Genomic DNA, 25,402 nt, shown 5'->3' with positions numbered 1-25,402 from the left:
AAAGATCTCCAAAGGTAAGTTTTCATTAGAAAATAAAAATTGAATTTTCCCATCTTCCATTACCAAAAGATGCATTTAGTAGGACTATTTATAAACCATTTGCATATTGTCATAAGCATTTCAAATTCCCAAGGACTAAGGAATGCTTCACTGACTTACTTGTCTGTGGGCATCTCTGAGGTAAGTATCATAACCCGTACCCTCCACGTGGTACGATGACTTAGCTTCATCAGGTACGAGACAGAGAAAACTAAAGAGAAAAAAAAAAAAAGTACATTAATGAATATCTATAATCCACAGAGCACTAGATCAATACTTGCTGATCATCTGTAACAGTGTACACAATACGGATTTGTCTGGCCAACTAATCCACAGATTCTACCAGAACTTTATGTGAAGAACAGAGGATACAAAACCTATTTAAGCACATCAATTCTAACTACTGTTGGTAATAACACCATGTATACTTCAGAACTTCTGTATTAGCGCTAAAGGTAAAAACCTCAGTGGAAGCATTTTCTGAGAATTAGCAGACAGAATGGAGATGAAAAGGAATATTCATAACCAGGTTATCTATTTGCTAAAGGTCAGACTCCATCTTACTAGAGCATACAGAAAATATACTGGGGAATAAATGAGCCAAAAGAGAAGGAGAATTACAGTTAAAATTCTTCTTCACCTATTGCATAGGAAGTTTTATTTACTTCCTGAAGTTCGTTGTGGTAAAAAATTAATATCTAAGAACACAGAGGAATATTTGCATATAAATGCCCCAGTTACAAATATCATTGCCTGTCCCAGGTACGTAGTCCAAACACTGTATGTCCTTATTACTTCACCAAAATCTGACCTAAAAAGCATCAGGAAATCCTGAATCTTATTAGAAAGGAACTGTCTTTAAAAAATAAATATAAAGCCCTAAAATTTCTGGACAGCAAAATACAACTCAGTCTTTGGACCCTGTTTCCAAACATCAGCTTTCTCCACGCCCCAAGAGCTGCTGGAGGCTCCTGTAAACTTTATATGCAGAAACATGTAGTAGCTGACTTTTTGGATGGAATTCATCTTATGTGAAAAAATACAAATTTGCAAACCGCTGCAAATCCTGAAAACATTTCTGTTCACTGATGGAAACTACACGAGGTGAATTTAGGAGAATGTTCTTTGTGTCTTTGCTCCAAACCATGTCCACCACAGTCTATATATAGCAGTACTGGGGGAAGGAGGGCAAGAAGCGCCTTTCTACGCTGACTGTCTTCAAGCTGTTTGCTTCTTTGGCGAACACCTGGGATTATTTCTGGGTAAGTGGAGAGGTCAGCACTGAAATACCAGTGCTGCTTCGCTACCGTGTATCAACAGAGCAAACAGCATTTGTCCTAATGTTAGTTGCTAAGAGAATTACCGTCACTAAGTCGCTTAGAGCAGAGCCTGTCCTCTTTGTGATTTGCAGCACATCTAACACGCACAAAGGTGTGTTACAGGTGACAAAGATGCCCCTTGATTTTCCGGGAACAGAAGGTTATCTCTAGCATGGCAATTATTTCCTTTTTAAGGAACCTTAAGAAGTTTGAGGTATTTTTTCCCCCTAAAACATTTATGGAAGACTCCCCAGACTTCTCCAGGAAGGCCAAGTCCTGTAAGAGCAGTTTAAGTATAGCAAATATTTTTGAGAAAAGGAAGTTTTATAATCAGTGAGGCTTTCACTATGAATTTGGAGTATTCAACTAGACTATTAGCTGTAAAGTTCTTCGATTTCTCTCATTTATGTTGAATTATTTTTACTTATTGTAAGCTCTAATCTTTCAGGAGTAGCTTTCTGATAAAATGCCACATAATTTCCTTCTGTGGAGTCATTTTACCAGCTGGCACAAAATAACATCCATTACAGAGTACATTTAATTTGCACCGTGTGTGCAGACACCCACACATTCAGACATTTCTTTTAAGTATTTGTTTCAGCTTACCTATTTACAATTTTATGAACTTCAGTCTTCCCATCGTTTTTTGGATGTTCCGGACTGACAGGTGGAGAAGCACTGAGCCACTCCTGAGTTGACAATGTGTTATCTGGAGACAGATCAGTAAATAACGGATCTTCCTCTAGGTCTCTGTGAGATTATATTAGACAAAACCATAATTATTCACAGAATGTTATGAAAGGCATAATCTCTGTGTCAAAAGGCATGCTTGCTGTTATTGTTCTCTGAACAACTAGGATGTTTTCTAGACCACTATCATATGTACATGGTTTTACCTAATTATGGTATTTATTTAAATATTGAAATAATTGTAATTAATAATTATTTACCTAATGCAGAAATACAAACCTTTACAAATATTCAAACTTTGTTTTGAAGAAAAATTGCAACTTTTTGATCTGAACAACACAATAGACATTTTTGACTCGCACAAAATCACTGCATTAAATCACTTAAACTCTTTAGCCGCATTTTTTACGAGAAAGAGTTATACTCCAGGAAATCAATAGACGTCATCTGGATGACTCAGAAATATCTAAAATAAGACGCCTAACATAGCTGGTGTGACTAGTCCTTACCCCTCCATCAGTAAAAAAAGGAGTTACAGGAGTTACGTAGGGTATTTAAAAGGATTTTACGTAAAGTGTCCCTGAAAAGTGCTTCCATCCAAAAATGATTCGAGACCATAAATGCAAGCAAGACACCTAAGTTACTGACTTAAGAATAATCTCATTGAAAACAATACAAATATGCATAGATTTAAGCTAGGTAAATGCATAAGTAAATTGATATATGAAGACTTCTGAGTGCCTATTGTTCTGGAGAGAGGCTTTTGATAATTTTAGCTTTTCTGTTGCTGTTCGAAAAATTTCCGTAAATTGCTGATATAACAATTTCTGCATCACTTTATGGACATGGATTAATACACAGAACACTCAAAGTGCTATCTATGCTCACTTTTGGTTCAACTACTGAAAAATCCCTTGTTTTAAAAGTAAGGATCCAAGTTAGCTGTTGAGAAAAACTTCCCTTAAAAAAGAAACTTACACTGCTCCTGCAATCTGTCCATTCTCTACCACATCTTTATCTTCTTGACAGAGAGGCTTGTATTCCATATAGTTTCTTTCTTCTAAATTTCTCAGAACCAAATTATAAAGAATATGTTCATTGGGTTTTTGCAAAAGGTGCTCGAACATTCGTAAAGTCATTATGCTGATCTGCAACATCAAAAGTAAAAATTCAATAAACTGATGCACCGTTGCCTCATGCTTTTTGCCTTATATCTGGTTTGTACATCCTAGAACTTTGCAATTATTTATTTACATTATGCAAGGAAGCAAAAATCCTCAGAAAAATTAGGAAGTTGCTATGCTGAATGTGGTATAAACATGGATGAAGAGATCACACACATTTGCAACTCTGTATGTGGATGTATATTTTTCCTGTAAAACAAAAGCTGTTCTAAAATCTGCCAAAATAACAATGCAAAGAACATCCATAGGATTTACAATTTAGCTTTCCATATTACAGTCAGATCCGTGCTGGAGGATGGTTATCACTGAGCAAGTCAGACACAGAACAGGACTTAAAGTTAGTAATAAATACCCAGAATAAAACCAACTAATACTGGCATATTGTGACTAGAACTATAGGTTAAGGTTTTTACATGGAAATATTATGTAGGCTTTTAAAAGGAGACTGACTTTAAGCAATACAGAGACCAGTTTTAAAGACAGCTTTGGAGTGCTTAGCTTTGCAAAGATCAACTAGTTCATACAGGCAACTCTGGGTGAGCAGGTAAGCACATTGAAGAAAATGATTATATGAAGGCATAAATCTGTATTTCGGGCAAGCTTTCTTTTTATTTGAAGAAGTAGCGGGTGGAGGTTGTTTCATGGAAGAAATGAAAGCAGCTCCTGAGGAGGGATTGTACCCAAGTAAACTATTTTAACAATTCTTACTGTGTGTAAAGTGCTTAAAGTTATTGTATCACCTTTTAATTGGCATTGTGTATATTCTCTGACCACACGTTATATAAAAAATAATAAGTTTTTAACTATACCTTATGTGGTAACATGACAGGATTGACACAACATGGAAAATAACAGTGATGCAACACATAACAAAGCACAAATTAAAATGCAATTATAGAAACTGATTTTTCCCTATCTTACAGATGAGAAAGTCTAACTAGGTCTGTATAGGTGGCAGGAAAACTTACCAAAGATTCTTTATTAATGAGAACAATGTGCTACCTGGAGTAAACAGCTTGACTTTCATTTTCTAAAGGAAATTTGTGGGGCTGGCAGTCAGAACTCTTTTCCTTGGCAAAAAAAAAGTTAGCTGTGACATTATCACATCATTACCACTTCTCACCTCATCAGAAATATGATCACAGTGTTCGATTAATCTGTGTCGCAATGGATGCCTGTTGATGTCTGCCAAAGTTTCTGGCTCTCTCTGTTCTCCAAGTATAAAATAAACTATTTCCTCCAAGAGGACATCTGAAGTCACTTGACGAACAATGCGATGCAATAGTGCAGTTGATGTGAGGATTCCGATCTCTGAACTGAACAAAAAATTCAATGTCAGATATGTAGTGAATTTCAGCCAAAAAAAAAAAAATCAGCTTGATTCAGATTCTGTTCTGCTGTGTCTTGTAGGATGCTACTCACGTTTGCATCAGCTGGGGTTCCATAACATCAATGAAAAATCGTTCCCGCACAGCTTTTGCCATAGCAACAGCAGCAGCCTGAAACAGAAGTAAAAAACAGTATGTCTCAAACTCAAAAGCTAAGAAACAACTGGAACTACTTATTTGGTGAATATACGCGTATCATCTGCAAACATTTCAAACCTTTTGTGCTTCTTTGATGAGTTGATCACAGTAGTCAAACCATGAAAGAAATGAAATCAACGCTCTTTTCCCTGGAAAAGCAGATGCATCTTCTTTGTGGCTATAGGAATCCAAACTAGAGAACACAGGGAAAAATACTTATTTAGTCTACAAGCAATTGAAGAAACCTTGACTTCATTCTTAGTGAACTTAACAGAATAGTTAATGATCTACTTGCAATGAAGTGTACATTAAACTAGCTTTTCTGCCAGTCGCTACTAATCCCGCAGTGCTATCATTACACGGAATTTTCTGTGGCATGCTAAAGGATACGTAGTATGTACAGCAACAGAACTCTGTTTGTTTAAGTATTTCTTGAGTCTGAAGGGAAAACTGATCACCTAGCCTGCTCTCCCAGGAAACACAGACCACAGACACCGAATCAATAACTCCTGTAGTCAGAGAACCATAAAATGAAGGCAATTGTTCTTCTCTACTCTGTAGCAACCTCAATCAAGTCCATCGAAACCACACAGTGAACTAGAATTGAACTAGATTGTATCTTTCAGAAAAAAAGCATGTATCTCAATTTATAGGCTCTACAGAACAACAAATGCACCCTTTGCTTTGGTAAAGCAGCCCCATTGTTATTTATCCAACTATTCAAAGTCGGTTTTTCCCTTCTAACTTCAAACTCCAGCCCCTAGAAATTTTGATAGTTATTTTGCATCTACCTACTTTTTGTCTCAGTACTAATAGATCACGAGCAATTCATAATAATGAAAGCAGAGTGGGGAAGAGAAGTGTTTTGAAAATCTAACACGCATGCAGTTATCCTAACAGGCATGTAGCTTTTGCTTCATGCTGATGAGTTACGCAGTAACTCTTTCCTTCTTCTTTTTTACTGCAAAAATTTTGCAACAACAGCCCCCTGCAACAACTTATAGTGTGTACAGTGTGTACACTGAAAAGTTTATGTTTCCTAAATCCTTAATAATTTGGAATGATTTGTACCTGATACTGCAGCTACACCACTACAATTTGTTAACATAATTCAGTGGAAAAACCTGGCCCCTGGGGAATCTTTGCAAGGGACTGGCAGCCAAACCTGGCCCCATGTCAGAAATCACACGTACATTGGACGCCCGAGGTCGTATCACTACGCTGCGGCTGGGATCTCAGCTCTGCTCTTCAGACTTTAGCATGGGGGTGTGCATATTTTATACATCTTATCTACCTATAGAAAATCAATTTCAGGGAAGGGTGTAAAATCACCTTGGGTATTAAATACAAAAATAAAGTTCTTACCCCCAGTTAATTGCCTCCACTGTTTCAATGTCTAAGGGATCCAGTGACTGAGGCAGGGCTTTGTAGAGGGTGGCCAGCCTGTCTGTCAACAATTCACATAAACAAGTGCTTTGAGTCAGGCACTTGGCAGCTGCTGGTTCTGGCAAACTCACCAAAAGCATGAGGCCTTCACAGGCCTTCACTGCTATCCGGCCGTCCTGGCAGAAGGGCATGGAAGAATTAATCAGAGGGTGAACGAAGCTCACTTGAAATCAAGAAGCAAACATCTCCCATGTAAAACCTCTCCATTCCCCCACAGTGAGCAAATGCATTTATTTTTTTGTTGCCTTTTCAGTCATTAAAACTTAATTCCAGTGAATTTGGATGGTACAGAATAAAGAATCTCACCCGAATCCATGTCAAATACTAAGAATGCAACCTTCAGGTTGACAGAACTCGTGCTGTAGGTCAGCTTAAGACCAAGATATTAGACTATGTAAACTATCACTTAACGATAACGAGTACATCAGAAGACTCGGTGTTCTGCTCTCAACACTGCGGTAGCAATTACAGGCTGACCCAACCCTCCTCTAAGTTTTCTGAAAGAATCTGAGTATGAAATCAAGGATGGAGCTGGGTAAGACATACAGCAGGTGTTTTTAAAAGAAATCAAACCCCCAGAGATAGCCCAGACCCTTTACAAAAAACACAAGTGGGCTTGGTTAAGTAAGTACAATTGAAAGTAGACACTGAAATACTCTCCTGTGCTATGTTTAATCTAATGATTATCCTACATAGCTTGTCTGTGAAACATGCAGCAATCTATAGAAATTGATCAAAAAACACACTGCCATCAACAAACTTAATTTTCAAAACTAATATTTTTACTTTAATCTGAATCGGTAAAAAACACCAATTTACAAAACCTGCCTGCAAAACAAACCTAATTTTACTTTTTATAGTTAAAATACAGTGTGTACATACATGTATATTCGCTCTCTCTCCCTACTTCACACAGCATCCGAACTATTTCATCATTTAATCACATTAAAAAGAATTAAAATAACCAACTCACAGGACTTTTGGTGAGATTTAGTAGCGAATTCACTAAATTATAGTCTTGATTTGGACAACCAGTGGAGGACTCGGGTGATGATGTGACATTTAGTTCGTCCAGACTGAAAGAGAGATCATCCGCCTGTTGGGGGAGATCGTCTTCCTTCTCCATCTGCTCTGCTCCAGCGGCACTCGGAATTTCTTCAGGCTGAACGGGCTGTCCCGTGTCTGTTGTCAAAGAGTCTTGGCCTTTTAGCATCTCTTCTGTGATTACACCTGCTGATCCTTTGGAAGCCATTGCTTTTAACTTACTCTGCAAAGCATTTTGTCGGAATTACATGGTTGAAATTACTGTTCATCCTGAAGTAGAAATTTACTAAAAGAAAATTTTTCACATCATCATTTGAAGTAGTTCTCTACAAGGCTGGATATAGTAACCATGTAGAATTAACGGGCTGCAGGAGCGTGGGAGTCTTTAAACCTAGCACGTTTTTTTATCTGCTTAACTTTTGCTAAGGCCTCTATCATTTTGCTTCAAGGGTGAATACGGCATTTACAAAGAGATGGCATCTTCTTCTCTCCACCACTGACGGCACATATTCACTTGATTTGATAGAATTTTTTCATTTAGCTTATGAGTGCAGCTTTAGACCTTAGCACACACTATAAAACACCCCTTTCTAGGTCAAGGCCTCAAATTCATCTAACGTTTGAAACACCGTTTCCAGTTGGAGTCATACAATTAAATTAATTCTAAACTTCTTGAGATTTTATCTTCAACAGGAAAGGGAAAAAAATATCTTTTACTACAGCAAAGTACTCTCAAGTTGTGTTTCTCATGAAGAAAAAGTTGAGTAGATTGAATGGACAGAAGATACTAGAAGTTAGCATTGAGCACTGGATACTATAACAGATCACAGAGAACCTTCTCGGAAGCTACAAAGCATCTCTATGTAGCCTGAGAGAAAGCAACCCAACTGTCTTCCCATAAATCTGTCTCCAGCACATAAAAAGGCATTTAAATTTGTGCCCTGTGATACCAAGAAGAAACTCACAGCAAGACAAGATTCAGTGTTTTTCTGGCATAAGCACAGGTGAATAATACTTTATTAGAACCATAAATTAGACTTCAACACAAGACATTTTTTCAAGTGAGTACAGTAGTGAGATTATAAATCCAAATGGTTCCCCTTCTCTATGATAACACCAAAATTATTACAAATATATGTCAAGCATTAATAATTTAAAAGAGTAACCATTTGGGGTTAATGACCTTTAGTACATACAAACCAGCAGGGACTAACTAGACGACAGTCTCATGCAGCAAAGGAGAGAACTGCTGTGAGCGCGTGCTTGATTGATGTGCATTCATCCTGGTGAATTTGTACTGAATGTTGTGATACACTCATATAAGCGATTCCCTGGAGAGGCAACCCAGTGGTAAAAGCAGCACACTGCATGCTATAAAATCAGTGTGATTTTTTACTACAGTAGAAAAATTACTCCTTCCACACATAGATTTTTTTTTTACTGTGTGAAATGCGTTAAGGCTGCAAAGCAACCAAAATGTGTCTGTCTGAACCATGTCTGTCTATCCCTCAATCTTCTAAAGTCCTCCCATATATTTTATCAATACACAGGAATAACTGAATCCCAACGATGAGCTTTGCACATAAAGCAGAACTAAACACTGGAACTGCATTTCACTCCTGGATTGTACGCTGTTGCTGGCACTACCCAAGTAGCAGGCGAGGCTGACAAAGAGAAAAGCTACTTTTTTCCAAAATTAGATAAAATTTTGTAACATACTCATTTTATCTTACATCGGCCTATTATCTTATGTCTGGACTCTTCTGTCATTAGAAAGGCCATAGTTTGTTTAGCTAAGGCGTTGATGAGAAGACCTAACACATACAAATCTATAAATGCCCCTAGAAATTTGTCCATAGGTCATTACTCTTACACTGGCAGGTGACACAAAGCAGTCTGTACATTGAACAACACACAGGCAGAGTTTTTGCGTGTATTTAAGCTTCCTATTGTTTAATCATGCAATTCTGCAGCTTAGCTGCTCACCTGCCTCTTGTAAACGTGCAAAACAGGATCCTGAACGACCTAATGGAAAAGGTTACATAAAATACATATTCAATGCTTTCTAGACAAAGTACTTCTCTAAGTGAATTCAGCATCAACGGAGAGCAGACAATATAAAAATATATTTTTATATTTTGGTGATATGCAACTATCAGTGCATGGGGGTATGTGGGGTATGACGCTATGTCTAAGTTCCGATAGATTGAAAAGGAATTCTGTGAAAAAATCTAATGATATCACAGCTAATCAGAATCTCTACTTAATTCATGGTGAGAAATATGAGGCTGATAATTTGTAGTAATGAAAGTAGAAGTGAATAGTGAAACTATTGTTCATTTTATAAACTGAAGGCACTACTTTTTAACGGACACTATATTAGAACTTGTTTAAGGTCTCAAGAGTAGAAACTGAAACACAGAGAATCAAGCGTCCCTTTGCATGGAACAATCAGTTGCAAGGAGTATCTTGCATAAGATGGGATGAGGTGAGGCAACTAAGGAATAAACGAATAAGGAAAAACACGAGGTAACAAGTTTACCATAAAATAATGACTAAGATAGAGGTGATAAGTCAAACATTCCTATGTATGTTCTTTCTCTCTACACAAGAACAAGGAAAATGTAGTTTAAAGAAAAGTAAAAATAAAATTAATATATGGATTTAAAAGGTATAATAAAATAGAACGCAGCTCTTCCAGTTCTTACTTCCAGAACAAAAGTAACTTGCCCAAGAGATACAGTGATGCCATGCAGCCTTATTGGTAACGCAATACATGTGAAAGATTTTACTAAAACATAAACAGCATTCTGTCAACAAACTATTTGATATGGAATCATACAAAGGAAATCCTGGGTTTGTACATACTTGAGGTTTTTTCTGTTCGTAAAATACTGTAGAAACTGATCAGGAAAAGTCAAAGAAGGAGATACAGACCGTTTTGGAGAGATGGATCTGCATTTCAGTTTGTATGTGTTGGAGATTGGAGAGTCAAATGCCACGCAGAATTCTGTAAATTTACCCTTTCGTGCATTTGAAGGGCAGAAACAGCTATCAAGTCACCTCTAAGAGGCATAGATGTGAATAATCACAATATTCTATTCTAATAAAGGACAATTCTGTACCCCAAATACCTTATCTGGAAACAACTATTGGAAGTTATAAAGACCTATGCCTTAGGCTCTGACATTTAGAATAATGTTGCGAAGGAAACAGGAGCTACAAAAAATGTTCTTCAGCTTGTCTGAACTCTATGGCCAGCATTTTGTGAAACTAGAGATCTCTTTGAAATTGGGAATTATCTGTTTTCAATGTCTGATTTTTAATATTGTAATATTGCTATTTTGGGGAAGAACACTAATGTCTGACAAAATACTTGTGGTTCTTATGACTGGGGTTCTCAGATTTGATTTCAAGGGCGTTATCTGAGTGTAAGAGTCATTCAGAGGGTTCTTTTCAAACCATGTAACTTACATAAATAACATTAGAAGTAATCCTGGTTTGGACTTCTACCATATTCTGCATGTAATATATCTAGTAGTTTGCTTCTGAGCGTTTCTAACGTTTAAACACTAACTTTTCAATCCTTCTACCTTTCCCACTGCTTGTACAGCTACAGTGGATACAATGGCAATCAGGGTGAAAATGAGGTAAAAATAAACTCAAGATGGATTCTTTACTAGTACTGATTTATAAGTGATATTCATGTACTCAATGGGAAACAACTATTTTAGCAGTTTATCAGCATCTGCTGTTAACAGATCTTGTTTGTGGAAAGCTTGTAAAATATTCCTTAAGGACACTGTATCTACGTCTTTTCATCTACGTATTACATGCTTAATAGATACTGTGTCCCCACAGGAAACATCAAAGTGGGAGCAGGAGGCATTTCTAAATGGACTTTTATAAATTAAACTTTTACATGCTCCTTCTAAATGGGAACAGAAAGTCAGTCTAGAAATTCTTTCTCCTCCTACTCTGATTTCATCAATGCCACATGTTAAGTTCGAAGAGGGAGTAAAGAAATTTGGCTTTCTTACAGATAGAAAATAATGTCATATTGTAGATTGTGAGCTGGCACTGCAGCTAGACCATATGTGTCACTACCAAATAAGGGCCCAATCCTGCAGAACACTTAGCAACTTGCAAGGTTTCAGTGCCCCGTGCAATCTGTCCCTTCATCTTTATTGGGCTGAAGACAAAACAACATCAGAAATCCAAGGTCTCCCTCACACAGTGCTTTACATTACAATTCCCATCCCTACTCTAAAGGCACTTTCACTACAGAGTATAAGGACCTCAGGCAGGTATATTTGTTAAGTGAATGAAATTCTAGTAAAAATAATCAGATATATCAAGTCTCTGGAAGAAAAATAACACCAAAAAACCAACAAAGAATCTTATAATATCACAGGAAAAAAATCACAGGGTGAATGAAAGCTAAGCTATGAAGCACAATGTGGTTATTAGATTTTGTCTGTGACACCATAAATACACCTGCAAAATTTGGTTTGATTTACTCACCTCAAGGAAGAAGTTGACCAGGTATGGATCCTGTTTCAGCTTTGCACATACTATGCAGAGAAACTGAATTTCTTCATTTTCTGTTGGTGTTGCCAGAACTTCACCACACAGCCTGATTAATTTCTATCACACAAAGAAAAGTGAATGATTAAGAGAGTAATTTAAGAGCTTTTTCTAGAACGATGGACTGAATTCTTTTTCTCTATACATACTACAATGATGCATGATTATTGACTCGAACATTTGCTCTAGATTTAGATTGCTACAAACAAGATTTCTTTATTATTTATGACTTGCATTGCAGTGGCAGTACAAGGCTCTAATCATTAAAACATTAAAACCAATACTGCACTTGAGCGGTTTCTTTAACTCACTTGACAATGGAAGAATTAATGATACCACTGCCTACAGCAGAATAAGAGAAACTTGTCATACAAAAATATGTTTTCTTTAAAACTTGAACAGTACCTGCACTGGCCTATGCACATTTATGTGGGGAAGAAGAGGTTGCCGTATTCTTCCAAGAAGTTTTGTGTAAAAAGCCAAAACCTGCTGTTTCATTCCTGGAGGACACTGAAAGAAAAACATGAACAATAGCAAAAATATAACAAATGCAGAGAGAAACACAGATGCAAATTTGTCACTCAAAATGGCTAATTAAACAGCAATAATTTATCCAAAAGTATTTTTTAAAAAAATCATCATCTGCTAACACATTACTTTTGTCGATACTAACAGAGATCAACAAAAAATGTTGCACCTCATTAGTTTTCTTTTTCAAATTATTCATACTTTCAGTTAATTACTCTAGTGAAGACTTCTACCAATCTTTCCAGGAAATGTTCCCTATCAATACAGTGATAAGGGGAAATTAACTTTGAGTTAATTGGCTACAGGTCAGGTGTCTTTTATGGTATTGTGCCACAAAACATCTACATGCTTTTTAAATTCATGAGCAATTAACCTTAGATAAAGTGTTTATAAATGCACAGAAGTTCCAGGACAAGAGAAAGCTATTGTTTTCCCTGAGATTCAGCAGAATATAAATCACAAATATCTTTGGAACACCCAGGCCCATGTTCTGCTGTCCCTCATCGCCCATGTCACATGAAAGCACGTTCTTATCTCCATGGGATCTGATTGCTTGTGGTCTTTTATGTACCTTTGTTTCTAGCCAAATCCCCCCTGACTCTAATGTGCTCTACCACATTAATAAATGCTGTCATTCCATAGGTTAATTCTAACCCACATCATTTCCCTCATCTGGTTCACTGCACGGGTGAACAGAGCATGGGTGGCAAAAGCCAGGAATAACAACTGCCTAACGTAGTTCTCCTTCCAAGGTAATTATCCCCAGATTATTAATACCTAATTATCACCGAGTTATCAAGCAATCCGTTGAAAAGAATGGCAAAGAATGTGTCCCACCAGGGTGCATCTACAATAATGTAATGTCTAAGTGATTGCTGTGAAAGGATATTATTCTTTTTGCAACAGATCTTTGCAACATCTTGCAAGCACCGAACTGCGTGTTTACTTCAGATGTACCAACTCACAAGTGGCACAGTATAAAGACAGGCTGTACAGGAATTGTTTGTACGGGTGTATTTGCATGAGTGCAAAATGACTTCTCTCAACTCTTAGAAACATACTACTAATTACCCGCTTCGCATATGTCACCATTTCATCTTGGTTTCTTGACAAAGTTTATAGATTACTGAACGAGCTGTATTTCTGAGCGAGTATTTTTGATACATCAGGTATCTTAGACTGGTCGTAGGACAGTTGGTACAGTAACAGGAGTTGTAGAGCTCTGGTCCTTCTAAAGCAAGGAACACCCCAGGCTCAGACAGCTAGTACGCTACATTGTCTATGTACGTAAAATCGAGCAGATTAAAAACTCACGACAACGTATAAAAGACTGACTGAGAACGAAAGCAGGGATTGCTCCATTCATCCTTGGAACGGGATACACTGTGCTTTCCTAACTGCACCTCCATCACGATACAAAAAATTCTAGTGCAAGGGCTGCCAAGTTATTTCACCCCATGATCCATCCAACCTCATACATCTCAGCCCAAAAGTCTGACCAGACAGCAACAAGAACGCACCAAGACCATGATGCTAATTTTGCATGTGCCACAAGGCAGACCTGAGAAGAACCAGACAAGATTGCCAAGGGCTGTATTCATACCAAAGACTTGGATGTGAAAGCTATCTGGGGATCAGCTTAAATTAATGCTTTCCAACACGGAAGTCTTTCTGAGCAACAACTTATCACATTCAGGAAAATTAAAATTTATGTTTAATACAGCACTTTTCACCCAAGAATCTCCCAGCACCTAACAAAGGACAGACAGTTCTTCTACAATACTCTTTCGTAGAAGCCAGAAAAATTCTAGGCGGAACAGAAATGTTTCTTCTATTTCTAGCTTCACTGTCAACATTATCAGAGTGGTGAGTAACAAATCTCAGGGTTCTGCGTTAGTCAGCATCTCACTGGCTGTCTCACTTTGCTCACGCTTGTAAAAGGCTGTTATTTGAAATATGTTGGTAACATAAGCAAACAGTTACTCGCTAGAGTTCAGTGTCCCACACTACCACCTACTGTAGAACTTCAGTCCCTGTTACAATTAGGAGCTCACACTTGCTCTGCTGAGAAGTACCTACATCAGCTTTTCCTAGTGTGTAGAGCGTCTCCAAAATCTTGTGATGCAGCAAATACTCCATACAGGGTCCTGTTTCGCCTGATTCCCTCTCATTTTCTTCTTGAACTAGAATATCCAACATCTGTTCCAGGTGAGAAGGAATGTTGGTATCAGTCACAGGAGCTTTGTCATCTAAATAGAAGAGATGTGCAATTAGAAACTATTAAAATATTGTCCTCGCTTTTCTTAAGTTAAGTTCCAAATTTAAGATCTAAAAACATGACCACTCATTTAAAGAATTTTATATACAGTATGTAAGTTTTTAAACATGTATTAAATCGAATTTTCAGAAATGTGAACTAGAACATGCATGAGGCAGATATCTGACCTTGCAACGGGGAAAAGGTGAAATGCCAAATTTCAAAATACATGTTAATTACACAGTCAAAAAGGAAAACTTTTACAGCCAGAAACCAAACTTAGGGTGAGAAATGTTCAGCTCTCAATCTTCCGGTTAATATCCACCCTGTCTTGATAACTTCCTCTTTGACTCCTCACATTGTATTCTGAAATCTATAAAACCCTCTAACTTCAGCTTTTTTAAATTCAATATTCTTTACAAACTAGATAACTAAATAAATGGTTTTTTTAATGATAACAACAAAGAAAACCCAAACTCCATGCTGTTTATTCTTCAAAAGTTTTTAGATTTGTCTTTTATACTTTATGCATTAAGATAGCATACTTTAGAAGGAAAGAGTAAGACTCTTAAAGTCATGAAAGTGCTGTGGATTTATGCCACTAGCAGTAGGAGCTGGCATTAACACATTGTTGAGCACATCCACACGTGGAGACTTTCCTTTTTATTTTTTTCAGCTAAATTCTACTTGAACAACTATCCCACTAGGGAAACGACTAGCACTTCTTACGCAATAACCTAAAAATAACTGTCACTTGCATGTGAATGGCAACAAGATCACAAAGGAAAACTGCCATGTCAGAGTGATTTTGGTCTCGAGTGTTTTGCTTGAGCTTCCTAGGCATAATTCTGCTCCCACTGCAGAGGACAGAAATACATCCACTGAGTGGGAACTTGTTTTTCACAAGACATTTGAAAGTCTGGGAGAGAGGTCACCTTTTATTCTGCACCACATAATCGCAGGTATCAGTTTTCCCCTACCACCCTGTCATTTCTACGTTAGGAAACATCACATAGCGTTCCAAAAGATGGGTATTTAGAACCAAGGGTCGAGTTTCAGCTTGTAAAAGTAAATATTGATATAAACAAAATGATCGGTCCCAGATTCAATAGGTGAATAGCAGAAATGCACAAATAATAAGCTTGAGGAAAGCATGGTAACATTCACTTTTAAAACTTAATGGTTTAATACCTAGGACCAAAAATTAAAAATTTAAATGTTGTAGGAAAACAGGGAAGAGTTTAAGACAAAAAGCAACTACAGTCATATTTCATCAGAATACCCATTTTTTACAAGAGCAGAATAAAGTTTGTATAAGTTTTAGCAAAACGCATTCTAATCTTCTCAGAAATTCACTTTTCATAGCTATGTTACCAAAATACCTTTCATGGCGACAAGACACTAAAGAAAAAATACCTAATACTGAGCGCACAAAATTCAGATATATATAATAAAACGTATGACCACAAAATTACTTTTGTTAAAATCTTAGAAAGTAAAAGAAAATCCCTGATGCAAAACAATAAAAAGGTTAACAGCAGGGACTACATTTCTGTAGTCGTCTGTTTAGATTAAACAGAATATATGAAGACAGATATTGGGTCAGACGTGAAAAGGTACAATTCTCTACATGGTACTCAGGAAAGAAGACCTTCCCTCCATCCTTGTTCATGCCTACTTTTTAAGGGATGAATGGAAGTACATAATATTTTTAATTGTTAATTATTATTGTTGGTATTTTGATAAAATACTCGACTCATTTTAGTATTTCTTAAGCTTTAATTTTTAACAATACTGAAATTAGGAATTCTAGTTTTCACAACAAAGAGACAAAACCAGGATGTTTCCTTCTTTTACCTGATGTCTCTATGTAGTAATGGGTGATTGCTTTCCAGTGGTAAACAAAATCTTCTTGTAATGGAAGGGAAGGCGCGAGCTATGGGGGAAAAACAAACAAACAAAAAACAGTTAGGAATTAAATAAACATACTTCCTCAGCGATTAAATTGAATTTTATCTTATACTTAGAAGTAAACTGCTACAGACTAGTGCTACAATTCTTATTCTGTGCTCTTTTACCTTTAACAAGGACTACATACATTATTCATGACATAAACCCCATGTCATATTGCCTAGCTTGTGAACATCAGTAATAACCTCTGTGATGTCTCTGTGACCAGACAACCTATTTGAAGCAACAAAAGCAATTGTTCATACAGCAAAGCAGCACTAGAAACGTGTGTTTGAATTGTTTAGATCTCAGTCTGTCCTTCAAGAAAAAATCATGTTATTTTACATCTGATTTTGGTGCCCTCTTCCCTTTCTGTAGGCTTTGTTCTTCTCTCCTTCTGCTCCCTTAGAAATACCGATTAGCTGCTTCATGCAGTTTTTGCCATGCCTTTTTCTCCTGTTAACCACAACTTTTAAAAGATCTTTATTTCTTTTTTTGTTGTTGTTTTGCACATCCAGAGCTTGACAGGTTGTTCTATTTATTTAAGAAATACATTTCTTATTTCATTTCTGAAAGAAAAAGAAGTTTCTTTTTTTCTGGAGGAATTTGGGATAGCCAGTTGGGCATGACTGGCATCCAGGAATAGCATTCTGCAAGAAGGAAACAGCCTCCCACCCAGCCAACATCAGCACTGCTCCTTTTTCACCCAGCTTGAGACATGGGTGCCCTGCAGCCCATGACACCCACAGGTAGCATGTGAAAAATGAAGGACCACGATCATTTTACCACTCTGCTCTCCAAAATGAGAGTTGAGGCAAACACTGAATTTGTGACCACAATGTAAAATGTTCAGAGCTGGTAAAATCAGGAAATCTATAGGGAAAAGCCCCACCACTCAACAGGTCATATGAGGGTCTGTTGTTACTGAGGCCCAATCCTACTTGGTTGAGTCTTTGTTTTTGACATATCCTCAAGTCATTCATTTATACGCAATCCTGAAATAAAGGATTATCACTTGACATGATGGTAGCAATGAGACATGGGCAAACGGACTCCCCTGTATAAGTTACTGTGTCCATTTTGGTAAGGATAAGAAGCTGAACCATCCCCACAAGCTATGGAGTCCCATCCTTCACAGAATCACAGAGTGGCTGAGGTTGGAAGGGACCACTGGAGGTCATCTGGTCCAACTCCCCTGCTCAAGCACAGCCACCTAGAGCTGGTTGCCCAGGACCGTGTCCAGATGGCTTTTGAGTATCTCAAAGGATGGAGATTCCACAACCTCCCCAGAAACCTGTGCCAGGGCTCAGGCATCCTCATAGTGAAAGTTTTTTCCCCAGAAGCTACAGATACCACATTTGAGATTACTAAATCCAAATTCCTCTAGTGTCTCCTCGTAGGGCCCAAAATGTGCTGAGTTGCCTCAGCTCTTGAACAAACAGAAGCACAGGGTTCAAACATTTGTATACTCTTCTCTGGGTACTGTTGGTTTTTTTGAAAAAGCCTTGGAAGTTTTCCACACCAGTCTTTTCCTTTAATTTAACAACACTTAAATTTATCTTGGTAAAGACGTACAGCCCAGAACACCAACAGCATGCCCTGCCACGATAAGAAAGTGGAATGCTAATTGTTAATAACCTTTTGCACACAGGACTTTGAAATGCCAAGGCTTTAAAGAAGCAGCGGTGCTTGGTAACTATCTCCACCTGCATCCTGTGTGGAAACGTGCCCTCACAAATGGCAAGCAGGAACTCACACCGGCATTGCTTATCCATTCCCTGACAACCTGTGGGCTCATTAAGTCTTCCATATTTCCATAGCCGGGCACTGAGAGTAGCACTTTAGCACACCAGCTACCATGGAATAAGTATCAGGACACCACACACTGGACAAAACTGGTTTATTTTACTATGAAGTTTACTAGGCTATTGAAATTCAAAAGAATAACCGAACAAATCGAAGACCGAGCACGCGATATTCTGTACCATGCTTTGTATGTCACATTTGCTGCTGTGGGTGTGCATTTCAAGCAATGTAATGATCATTTTGCATCTTTCTGTAATAAAACTACACTGAAAACTCAACTCTGGCTGATGAATGGCAGAGATACCACTGTTGAGGAATACTACGCCTTTCAGACCACTCTATTTCCATAGTAACACATGATAGATAACATTAAAGATTTATCCTTGACTGATGTGATTTTCCTCTCCAGTTCTTCTAGCCTCATCTGCCTCAAGATGAATTTAGTGCCCCTGAGTAGTGCCAGGAAAAGGATTTGACTTCTCAGCGCTGTCAATAATTTATCCACTGCAGGAGAGAACTGTGGATACAGACATTCTCCCTCCCAACAAACGCCTCCAGGGACTCCTCTCAGAGGTGAAAAGGTAATTCAGGGACAGGTCCTGCCCTTGTTAATTAAAATACTCAGTGATTTCACCAAGTCTTCTCTGACCCAGGACTGGAAGACAGAGATACCGAAGTGAGATACCATTAGCGTGTGTGCACCTATGCTTGTGTGTGCACGCACACCTATTGGGAATATAGGATCAACTCTGTCACCAACTGGACCTAGTGATAGAGAGCTGTGGCAGCTTTGCCTGCATTGGGCTACCAGACTCAGCAACTCCTAACAAGATAAAAAAAAAATTGTATTTCTTTTTCAGTTAAAGTATCCCCACCCCCAAATTCCTCCTCCCACTGCAGATGGACCTAGTATAAATCTGCTTTTTACAGCAGAGCTATTCCAGGGACTATTTAACAGAGATGTAATTCCAGCAATGCTATGTATTATTCTGAGAGAAGCGTTCTACTGTTGAAAAATGAAAAAAAAATCCCAACCCTCTTAACTTAGTTATTCAGACACAAAATCAAGGTAAAGACCAAGACTAAAATACCAGCTTGTACACAAAGCCCAGCACTGGAAGGCATTAGGAAAATGTAAGCTCCCAAACACTTGGCTGACGTGCTTTAACCCTACTGGGACAGGTAGTTCTAGGATGAAGCTGTAGTTTCTATTTTAGGATGAATTATTAGCTACCAGCTGAGAAGAAATACATGTTACCATTGCCAATCTCAGCAATCGCCCCTTTGTAAAAGTACGCATACTCATATAAAGATTCTGAAGCAAAACAAAATTCATTGTGAAGGCCTTTAATACCTGCTATTTGTCTAATTTGAAGGAATTACCATAAAAGTGCAGTTATTTCTAGCAGCTATATTAATTCATTTTTATGTAATTATATATGTTCTTACTAATTTTGAGCTATTGATCTCATAGTGAAGTTCTCCTCCTTTGCGAAAAAATACCCCAACATTTTAAAGATTGCAGTGTGGGTGTTGGTATATCAAATAGCTAAAACTCACTGAACACTACTAAAAACCAGCCCATTTGAGCAGACATTGATTAGCTCTTCCATCTGGTCCCCAACTCCAGCAGTCGAGCTTCCTGGGAGTGAGTGAATGAGTGTTCTCATTTATGAGCTAAACTTAACACATGGTGCCTTATCATTCTGGTGACAATACGTTACTAATGATCGAACCCCACTCCCTCCAGGAAAAGTGCTGTTCTCAGGAGAACTATAGATCTTTGACCAGAACTATAGTCTGCTTGTTATAAAATCTGTCCAAAATACAGTTCCACGTAGTTTTCAAAAGTATACAGAATTTGTGTTTAGGCAGGAAAAAAATAAAATATTGTCAAGAGCAAAGAAACCTCTAAATATTCAGTATTGAACAGCAATTCCTTTATGGATGTAAAAATCAGACATATTTTTCATATATGCTTTTCAGAAGTGCAATTCAATACTGAAAATGGAAGCAACGGAAGCTGGTGATATCTCTCAATATCTTTTGGACAATTTCACAAAGTTAAGAAAACACTTTATAAAAGAATAACGGGTACTGGCTGGTCAGACGCCAGACTAAAAAAGAAAGCGGAAATTGGGTCAAAGAGAAATGAAGGGGAAGTGCGTGCACACTCCCCTGACTGAAACACGGAAAACTACAGCAGGCACTCGATGTTTTTCTTCCATCTTACTACTTTACTAGTGTGAAGGTTTGCCCCAAGAGAAAATCTGAAAAAAGACTAATGCTGGAAGGTTTATTTTATTTCTTCAGCTGGTGAATGCACAGAGTTTATAATGTCACTGCTATCACGTAAAAAATTAAGACTGCACACACTTGCAAGCCGTGCATTAAATTTCATCATCAGAATTTGTTAATAGCAGCACAGTGTTAAAACAATCAGTAATCTGAGGTCATTACATCAAATAAAGTGGGTTCAAAAAGAAGAAATCTTGTTCTGAGCAGTTATGCTGTCAATGATTTTGGAGCAGTAGCTTTAGCGAATGACTCTATTTCTTTCAAAGCTCAGTTTTGCCTCAAAACATGAACAGAAAAGAAGCTACTTAAAAGCACATCAAGGTACCAGTGTAAGAGATACAGTGGAATAATAGGTTGGTAGAGAGAGGCCCCAAAAATGTGCAGCAGACACCAAAATCTAAATTCACTCCCAGGTATCAAAAGTGTGATACAAATAAAGTTGTCTGACAGCAAATTGCAAAATTCAAAACAACCAAAATCATATTTTTCCTGCTCGAGGTACACAGCTTAAAAACAGCCTTTTGAGTTCACTATTAAGTGGAAACATCTCCTGAAAGCCCAAATGAAACACAAACAAAAGTTCTTTGAACACCGAGTGACCACTTTACAGACACCCTATTTTGTCTGGAGAAACATGAGTGAAGAGCACAAGATAAGAGAAAAAAAGGAAGTCTAACTTGATGCTTTGTTATTGTACACTACATTTTGTCTGTTGCTGAGAATGTAGCACTCCTGGACTACATTTTGGATAAAAGTAGATCAGAAATGCATAGCAAAGAGAAAACACCTTGGAGACAAGCCATACATAAACTGTCACAGATTCATTAATACTAACCCCATAAAGCAACAACATTTCTATTCTGTGCTTAAGTAAGGTAACTGCAGTCAAAGACTGCAGTCCCTTCTACCATTCTCACCAACCCACACACGCCAACTTAAGGATGCTCTGTCAGGACGATACCACAGTGGTGCTTGCTCACCTGGATGCTGCAGAGAAATCTAGAAAGGGCAAAAATATCTGAAATACTGGCAGGATTGACATATGATAAGAGGTGGCAAAAATTAGGATTCAGTTGTAATGAAAATCAGGAATATGATTTCACACACTTGGACAATTTAGGCTGAAAAGACTAAAAGTTTTGAGTTATTCAAGGAAAGAAAAAGCCTTAATGAAAAGCAACTGATCCCTTATGTTTGCTTCATCTCAGTCCAGTCATGAAGGCAGTCAATTAAAGAGTGGTACATGCACAGTGAGTGAAAGGCAAATACTCCTATGTGTATTAGACTGTCAACCTTTGGAACTCCTCGTCATAGTTCAGAGAGATGGCATATTGAGGGTAAGATAACAATGATTATCTAATAATGTAGGAACTCTTACTATTTAAATGCATCTCTCTAAAGTCTGCAGGCCCATGGGCCCTGAGGCAGGACAGCAGCATTATATAAGTGATGTGCAAGAGAAACGACAGGGGAGAATGGTTACCCAAACAACTCTGATTTAAAAGTGGTCCTACCAGTGAAAGCTAAGCCCAGGCACTTCTTCAAGTGTATTTAAATGTCCAGCTCAGCTGAAAACTGTTCAGCTGCAACTGAATTCCTCTGAGAGGTAGGCACCCAAAACCTTTAAGAGTTTCTATCTTAGCTACCGGTTCTGTTGCTGATATTCAGGGCTGAAACGGAGTCCACTTGAGGCTGCACGAGCAATAACAGCGAGTGAAAATGAAGCTCCAAATTATCTAGGTTCTGAAAACCGCAGGCAGCATTAAGTTTTCATTTTCAGAGCAGCAAAGCTAAGTAGCCCACACAGTTTAATTAAAGAGAGAATGAAACAATGATCTGAAGTCATACAGCCCCAAAACTGGTTAAAAGTTTCTATTTCTCAGTTCTGTGTGTGAATTACAAACTTTCTAGCTACAGTAAGAAGTGTTCTTAACATCCTCTTGCTTCTGTGAGCCCAAGTTTCATTTCTAGCATGTGGTGCTCGGTATTTGTCACAACCCTGTAAATGCAATTCAGCGCAGTATTTATGATCAGAAGGTCCATCACAGTGGTGTTAAGTAGGATGAGGCAATTCTAAAAGGGACACCAGAATTGAGCAAGGACATATAGCATGTTGTTTGATAGCAGTCACTTGCAAAATGATGTTATGAATCTGGTTGTGGTTTTTGTTTATTTTTTAATTAAAAAAGATCATCTGGTCCCTTCTATCTCTACTTTTCCCCTTTTCCATTCAACTCATTCATTTTTCCCATTTTTTAATGGATCTCAAATAAACGCAGTTCTTTTTGTTTAATTTCGTATGCCATCAATAATGTAAACATTCTTCTAGGAATAACGTTTATTGCGTATCTTGAATCACTAGGCCTGAAAGAATAATTTCTCCTCCACTCCTGTATCATTCAGTCATCCACTCTGATTCAAAACGTGGCAGGGCTCACCATAACAAGATTTCTTTAGTTGGGCAGCTACTCATTTCTGTTTCTTCTCCAATGTCTATTGGAGGCATTCCTGTGTGGTCACAGAGAATTTTCAATGAGTCGTTTAATCGTTATTTAAAAGATTCCTTTCCAATTGCCACTTTACCACTAAAAGAGCAAACTAGGAACCTGCAATTAATTAATACATGCTTAACTTTAAAACCTGAAGAGTCCTGCAGAATCGAGGCACACATGAAGTCAAGTGTATGCTTAAGTATTTGCAGCATTGAGGCATACATTAATGCACAAAGGCTGCCCCTCACATGAGGTAGGATTTGGTGTTTAGGCTCTTTTTTTTTTTTTCCAATCATTTGAACCATTTCCCTTCAACATTTTCTGCCTTCACTTCCCGCAGTATTTCACTGCCAGTTTTTAGCACCGAACCAAAGATGACCTCTTCAAATTCCATCTCCTGGATGTCCTGGTTTGCTAAGAAAGGCGCTGAAAGCCAGAGACATTACTGCCAGGACCCCACCTCACCAAAAAACAAACAAAAAATAAATTGTGTAGACAGTCAGGGAGTCCTGATAAGCAGGTTAAGATGAAGGCGGCCTAGAGAAATGGCAGCTTCAGAAATAGGCCCTGCTACCTTCCTCTCCCCAGGGCGGCGATGGGCACTGATATGCGAGTCTCCATGATGAAAGCCAGCTGGACACACACAGCCCCAGGTCCCCTCCACCCTACCCGATTTAAAACGAAAGCGGGGACGCAAACCTCGGCTTGGAAGCGACACCACCACACAAAAGCACCGGAGACAGCGGCCGCTGTTGTCTGACGGCCACGACAAGAAGAAAAACCCTGAGGAGTCTCCTGAGCTGACCTCCTTTCTTATTTGTTTCGCAGAAAACGGCCGGGCCGAGTAAGGGCCGCCCTCACGCCCGGGAAGGCCGGTTCCCGGCGGTGACAGCCCGGAGGCCGCTCCCGCCGGCGGCGGGGGCTGCGCTGGGGGCCTCCCGGGCCCGCCGAGGAGCCCCGGGAAGGGGCCGCTTCCCCCTCTCCCGGCAGCCCCGGTCCAACTCGCTCCCCTCCCGGGCACCGCGCGGGGCCCGCCCGGGCGGCCCGACCTCCGCCTCCCTGCCCCGCGGCAGGGGCGAGCCGGCACCGGCGGATACGCCGGCTCGGCGGGGCCCCTCGCCGCCAGCCCTGTCCCGGCAGCAGGCCCCGGGGAAGGGGCGCCGCGCTCAGGGAGCGGGCCCGAACCCCCCGCCGCTCCTCCCCGCGGGGCCCGCTGGGCGGCTAGGCCCGGCTCGCATCCCCGGTGCGGCGTGGCCGGGCCCGCCGGCGGCCTTACCGCCTCCACGGCGTGCTGCAGGATGGAGGTGAACTTGGAGAACATCCTGTCCCGCGACTGGAGCAGCCGCTGCCGGGAGGACCGCGAAAGCTCCTCGATCCGCCGCCGCCGCTCCAGGGTGAGGGCTGCATGCGGGGGCCAGGCCGCGGGGACGGATGGGGCGGGCGGGCGGCCGCCGGCTCTGCCTCTCGCTCCCCGGCGGACACCGTGGCACTGACACCGCCGGGCTGCGGCGACGGCTGCCGAGGCTCCGGGTGTCCGCCCCGGCGCGGCCTGCAGGGGCCGCCACCCCCCGCACTCAGCCAGCCGCGCCGCGGGGAGGCCCGGCCCGGCCCAGCCCGCTCCCCCTGGGCCGGCCTGGCCCGGGGCCCGTGGGCCTGGGCGGCGGGGAGCACCGTACAGCCGCCTGGCCGCGCCCTTGGCATCGTGGGCCGCCTGTGCCGGCCCCCGGGGTGCGGGCAGTATGGGACATGGCTGGGGCTGGGAGCAGGTGGCGAGGTCGGGGTGCCCCGGGCCAGCCCCCCCTCGCCTCTGCGGACAGCCCCCGGGCGGGGGGGCTGCGGGGGAAGGGGCGCCCACCACCACCCCTGTCTCCGTGCCCAGAGGCCTGCCACCGGGCTCTCACAAAGGTCTCTGGGTCTACACACGCTGCTCTGCTTCGTGAGGAGACCACGGCCTCCACCCGGCCACACAGGAGCAGCCCTGATGCGGGTGACTGACGGCCTGTCTGTCTGCTGGGACAGGGACTGCCAGGTCCTCAGGGAGACATTGAAATGCCCAGCCTGACATGAAGCTGCGTAAGGGTGAAAAACTCAGAAAGTCAGTGACATCTTGTTGCTGATGGGCGAGAGGCTGGTGGTGTGGTCCTGGCTGAACATGGTTCTTCTGGGACTTGCTGTGTACCACAGCATGAGAGGGCTTGCGGCAGCACAATTTTTACCTGTTTCACTGCTGTTTTTT

At 40.1% G+C, this 25,402-nt stretch overlaps 1 protein-coding gene across 1 annotated transcript in view; it reads right to left on the bottom strand.

The window, feature by feature from the left end:
• Nucleotides 1-24,487, bottom strand: part of FHIP2A (FHF complex subunit HOOK interacting protein 2A) — a 32,214-nt gene extending 7,727 nt beyond the window's left edge. The window contains exons 1-13 of the mRNA XM_074158977.1: nt 24,443-24,487; nt 16,478-16,556; nt 14,443-14,612; nt 12,241-12,345; nt 11,773-11,895; nt 7,178-7,471; nt 6,124-6,320; nt 4,837-4,951; nt 4,655-4,731; nt 4,356-4,548; nt 3,027-3,196; nt 1,965-2,108; nt 160-250 (exon numbers count right to left, since the gene is read on the bottom strand). Of these exons, the coding sequence (XP_074015078.1) occupies nt 160-250; nt 1,965-2,108; nt 3,027-3,196; nt 4,356-4,548; nt 4,655-4,731; nt 4,837-4,951; nt 6,124-6,320; nt 7,178-7,471; nt 11,773-11,895; nt 12,241-12,345; nt 14,443-14,612; nt 16,478-16,556; nt 24,443-24,487 (1,803 nt within the window). The remainder of the gene's footprint in view (nt 1-159; nt 251-1,964; nt 2,109-3,026; nt 3,197-4,355; nt 4,549-4,654; nt 4,732-4,836; nt 4,952-6,123; nt 6,321-7,177; nt 7,472-11,772; nt 11,896-12,240; nt 12,346-14,442; nt 14,613-16,477; nt 16,557-24,442) is intronic.
• Between the last annotated feature and the right edge of the window lie 915 nt (nt 24,488-25,402).

The sequence above is a fragment of the Numenius arquata genome, chromosome 15 (genome assembly GCF_964106895.1).
Source record: "Numenius arquata chromosome 15, bNumArq3.hap1.1, whole genome shotgun sequence".
Classification (NCBI taxonomy): Eukaryota; Metazoa; Chordata; class Aves; order Charadriiformes; family Scolopacidae; genus Numenius; species Numenius arquata.
Note: the sequence above shows the minus strand (reverse complement) of the source record. Positions and strands in the feature narration are given on the sequence as shown.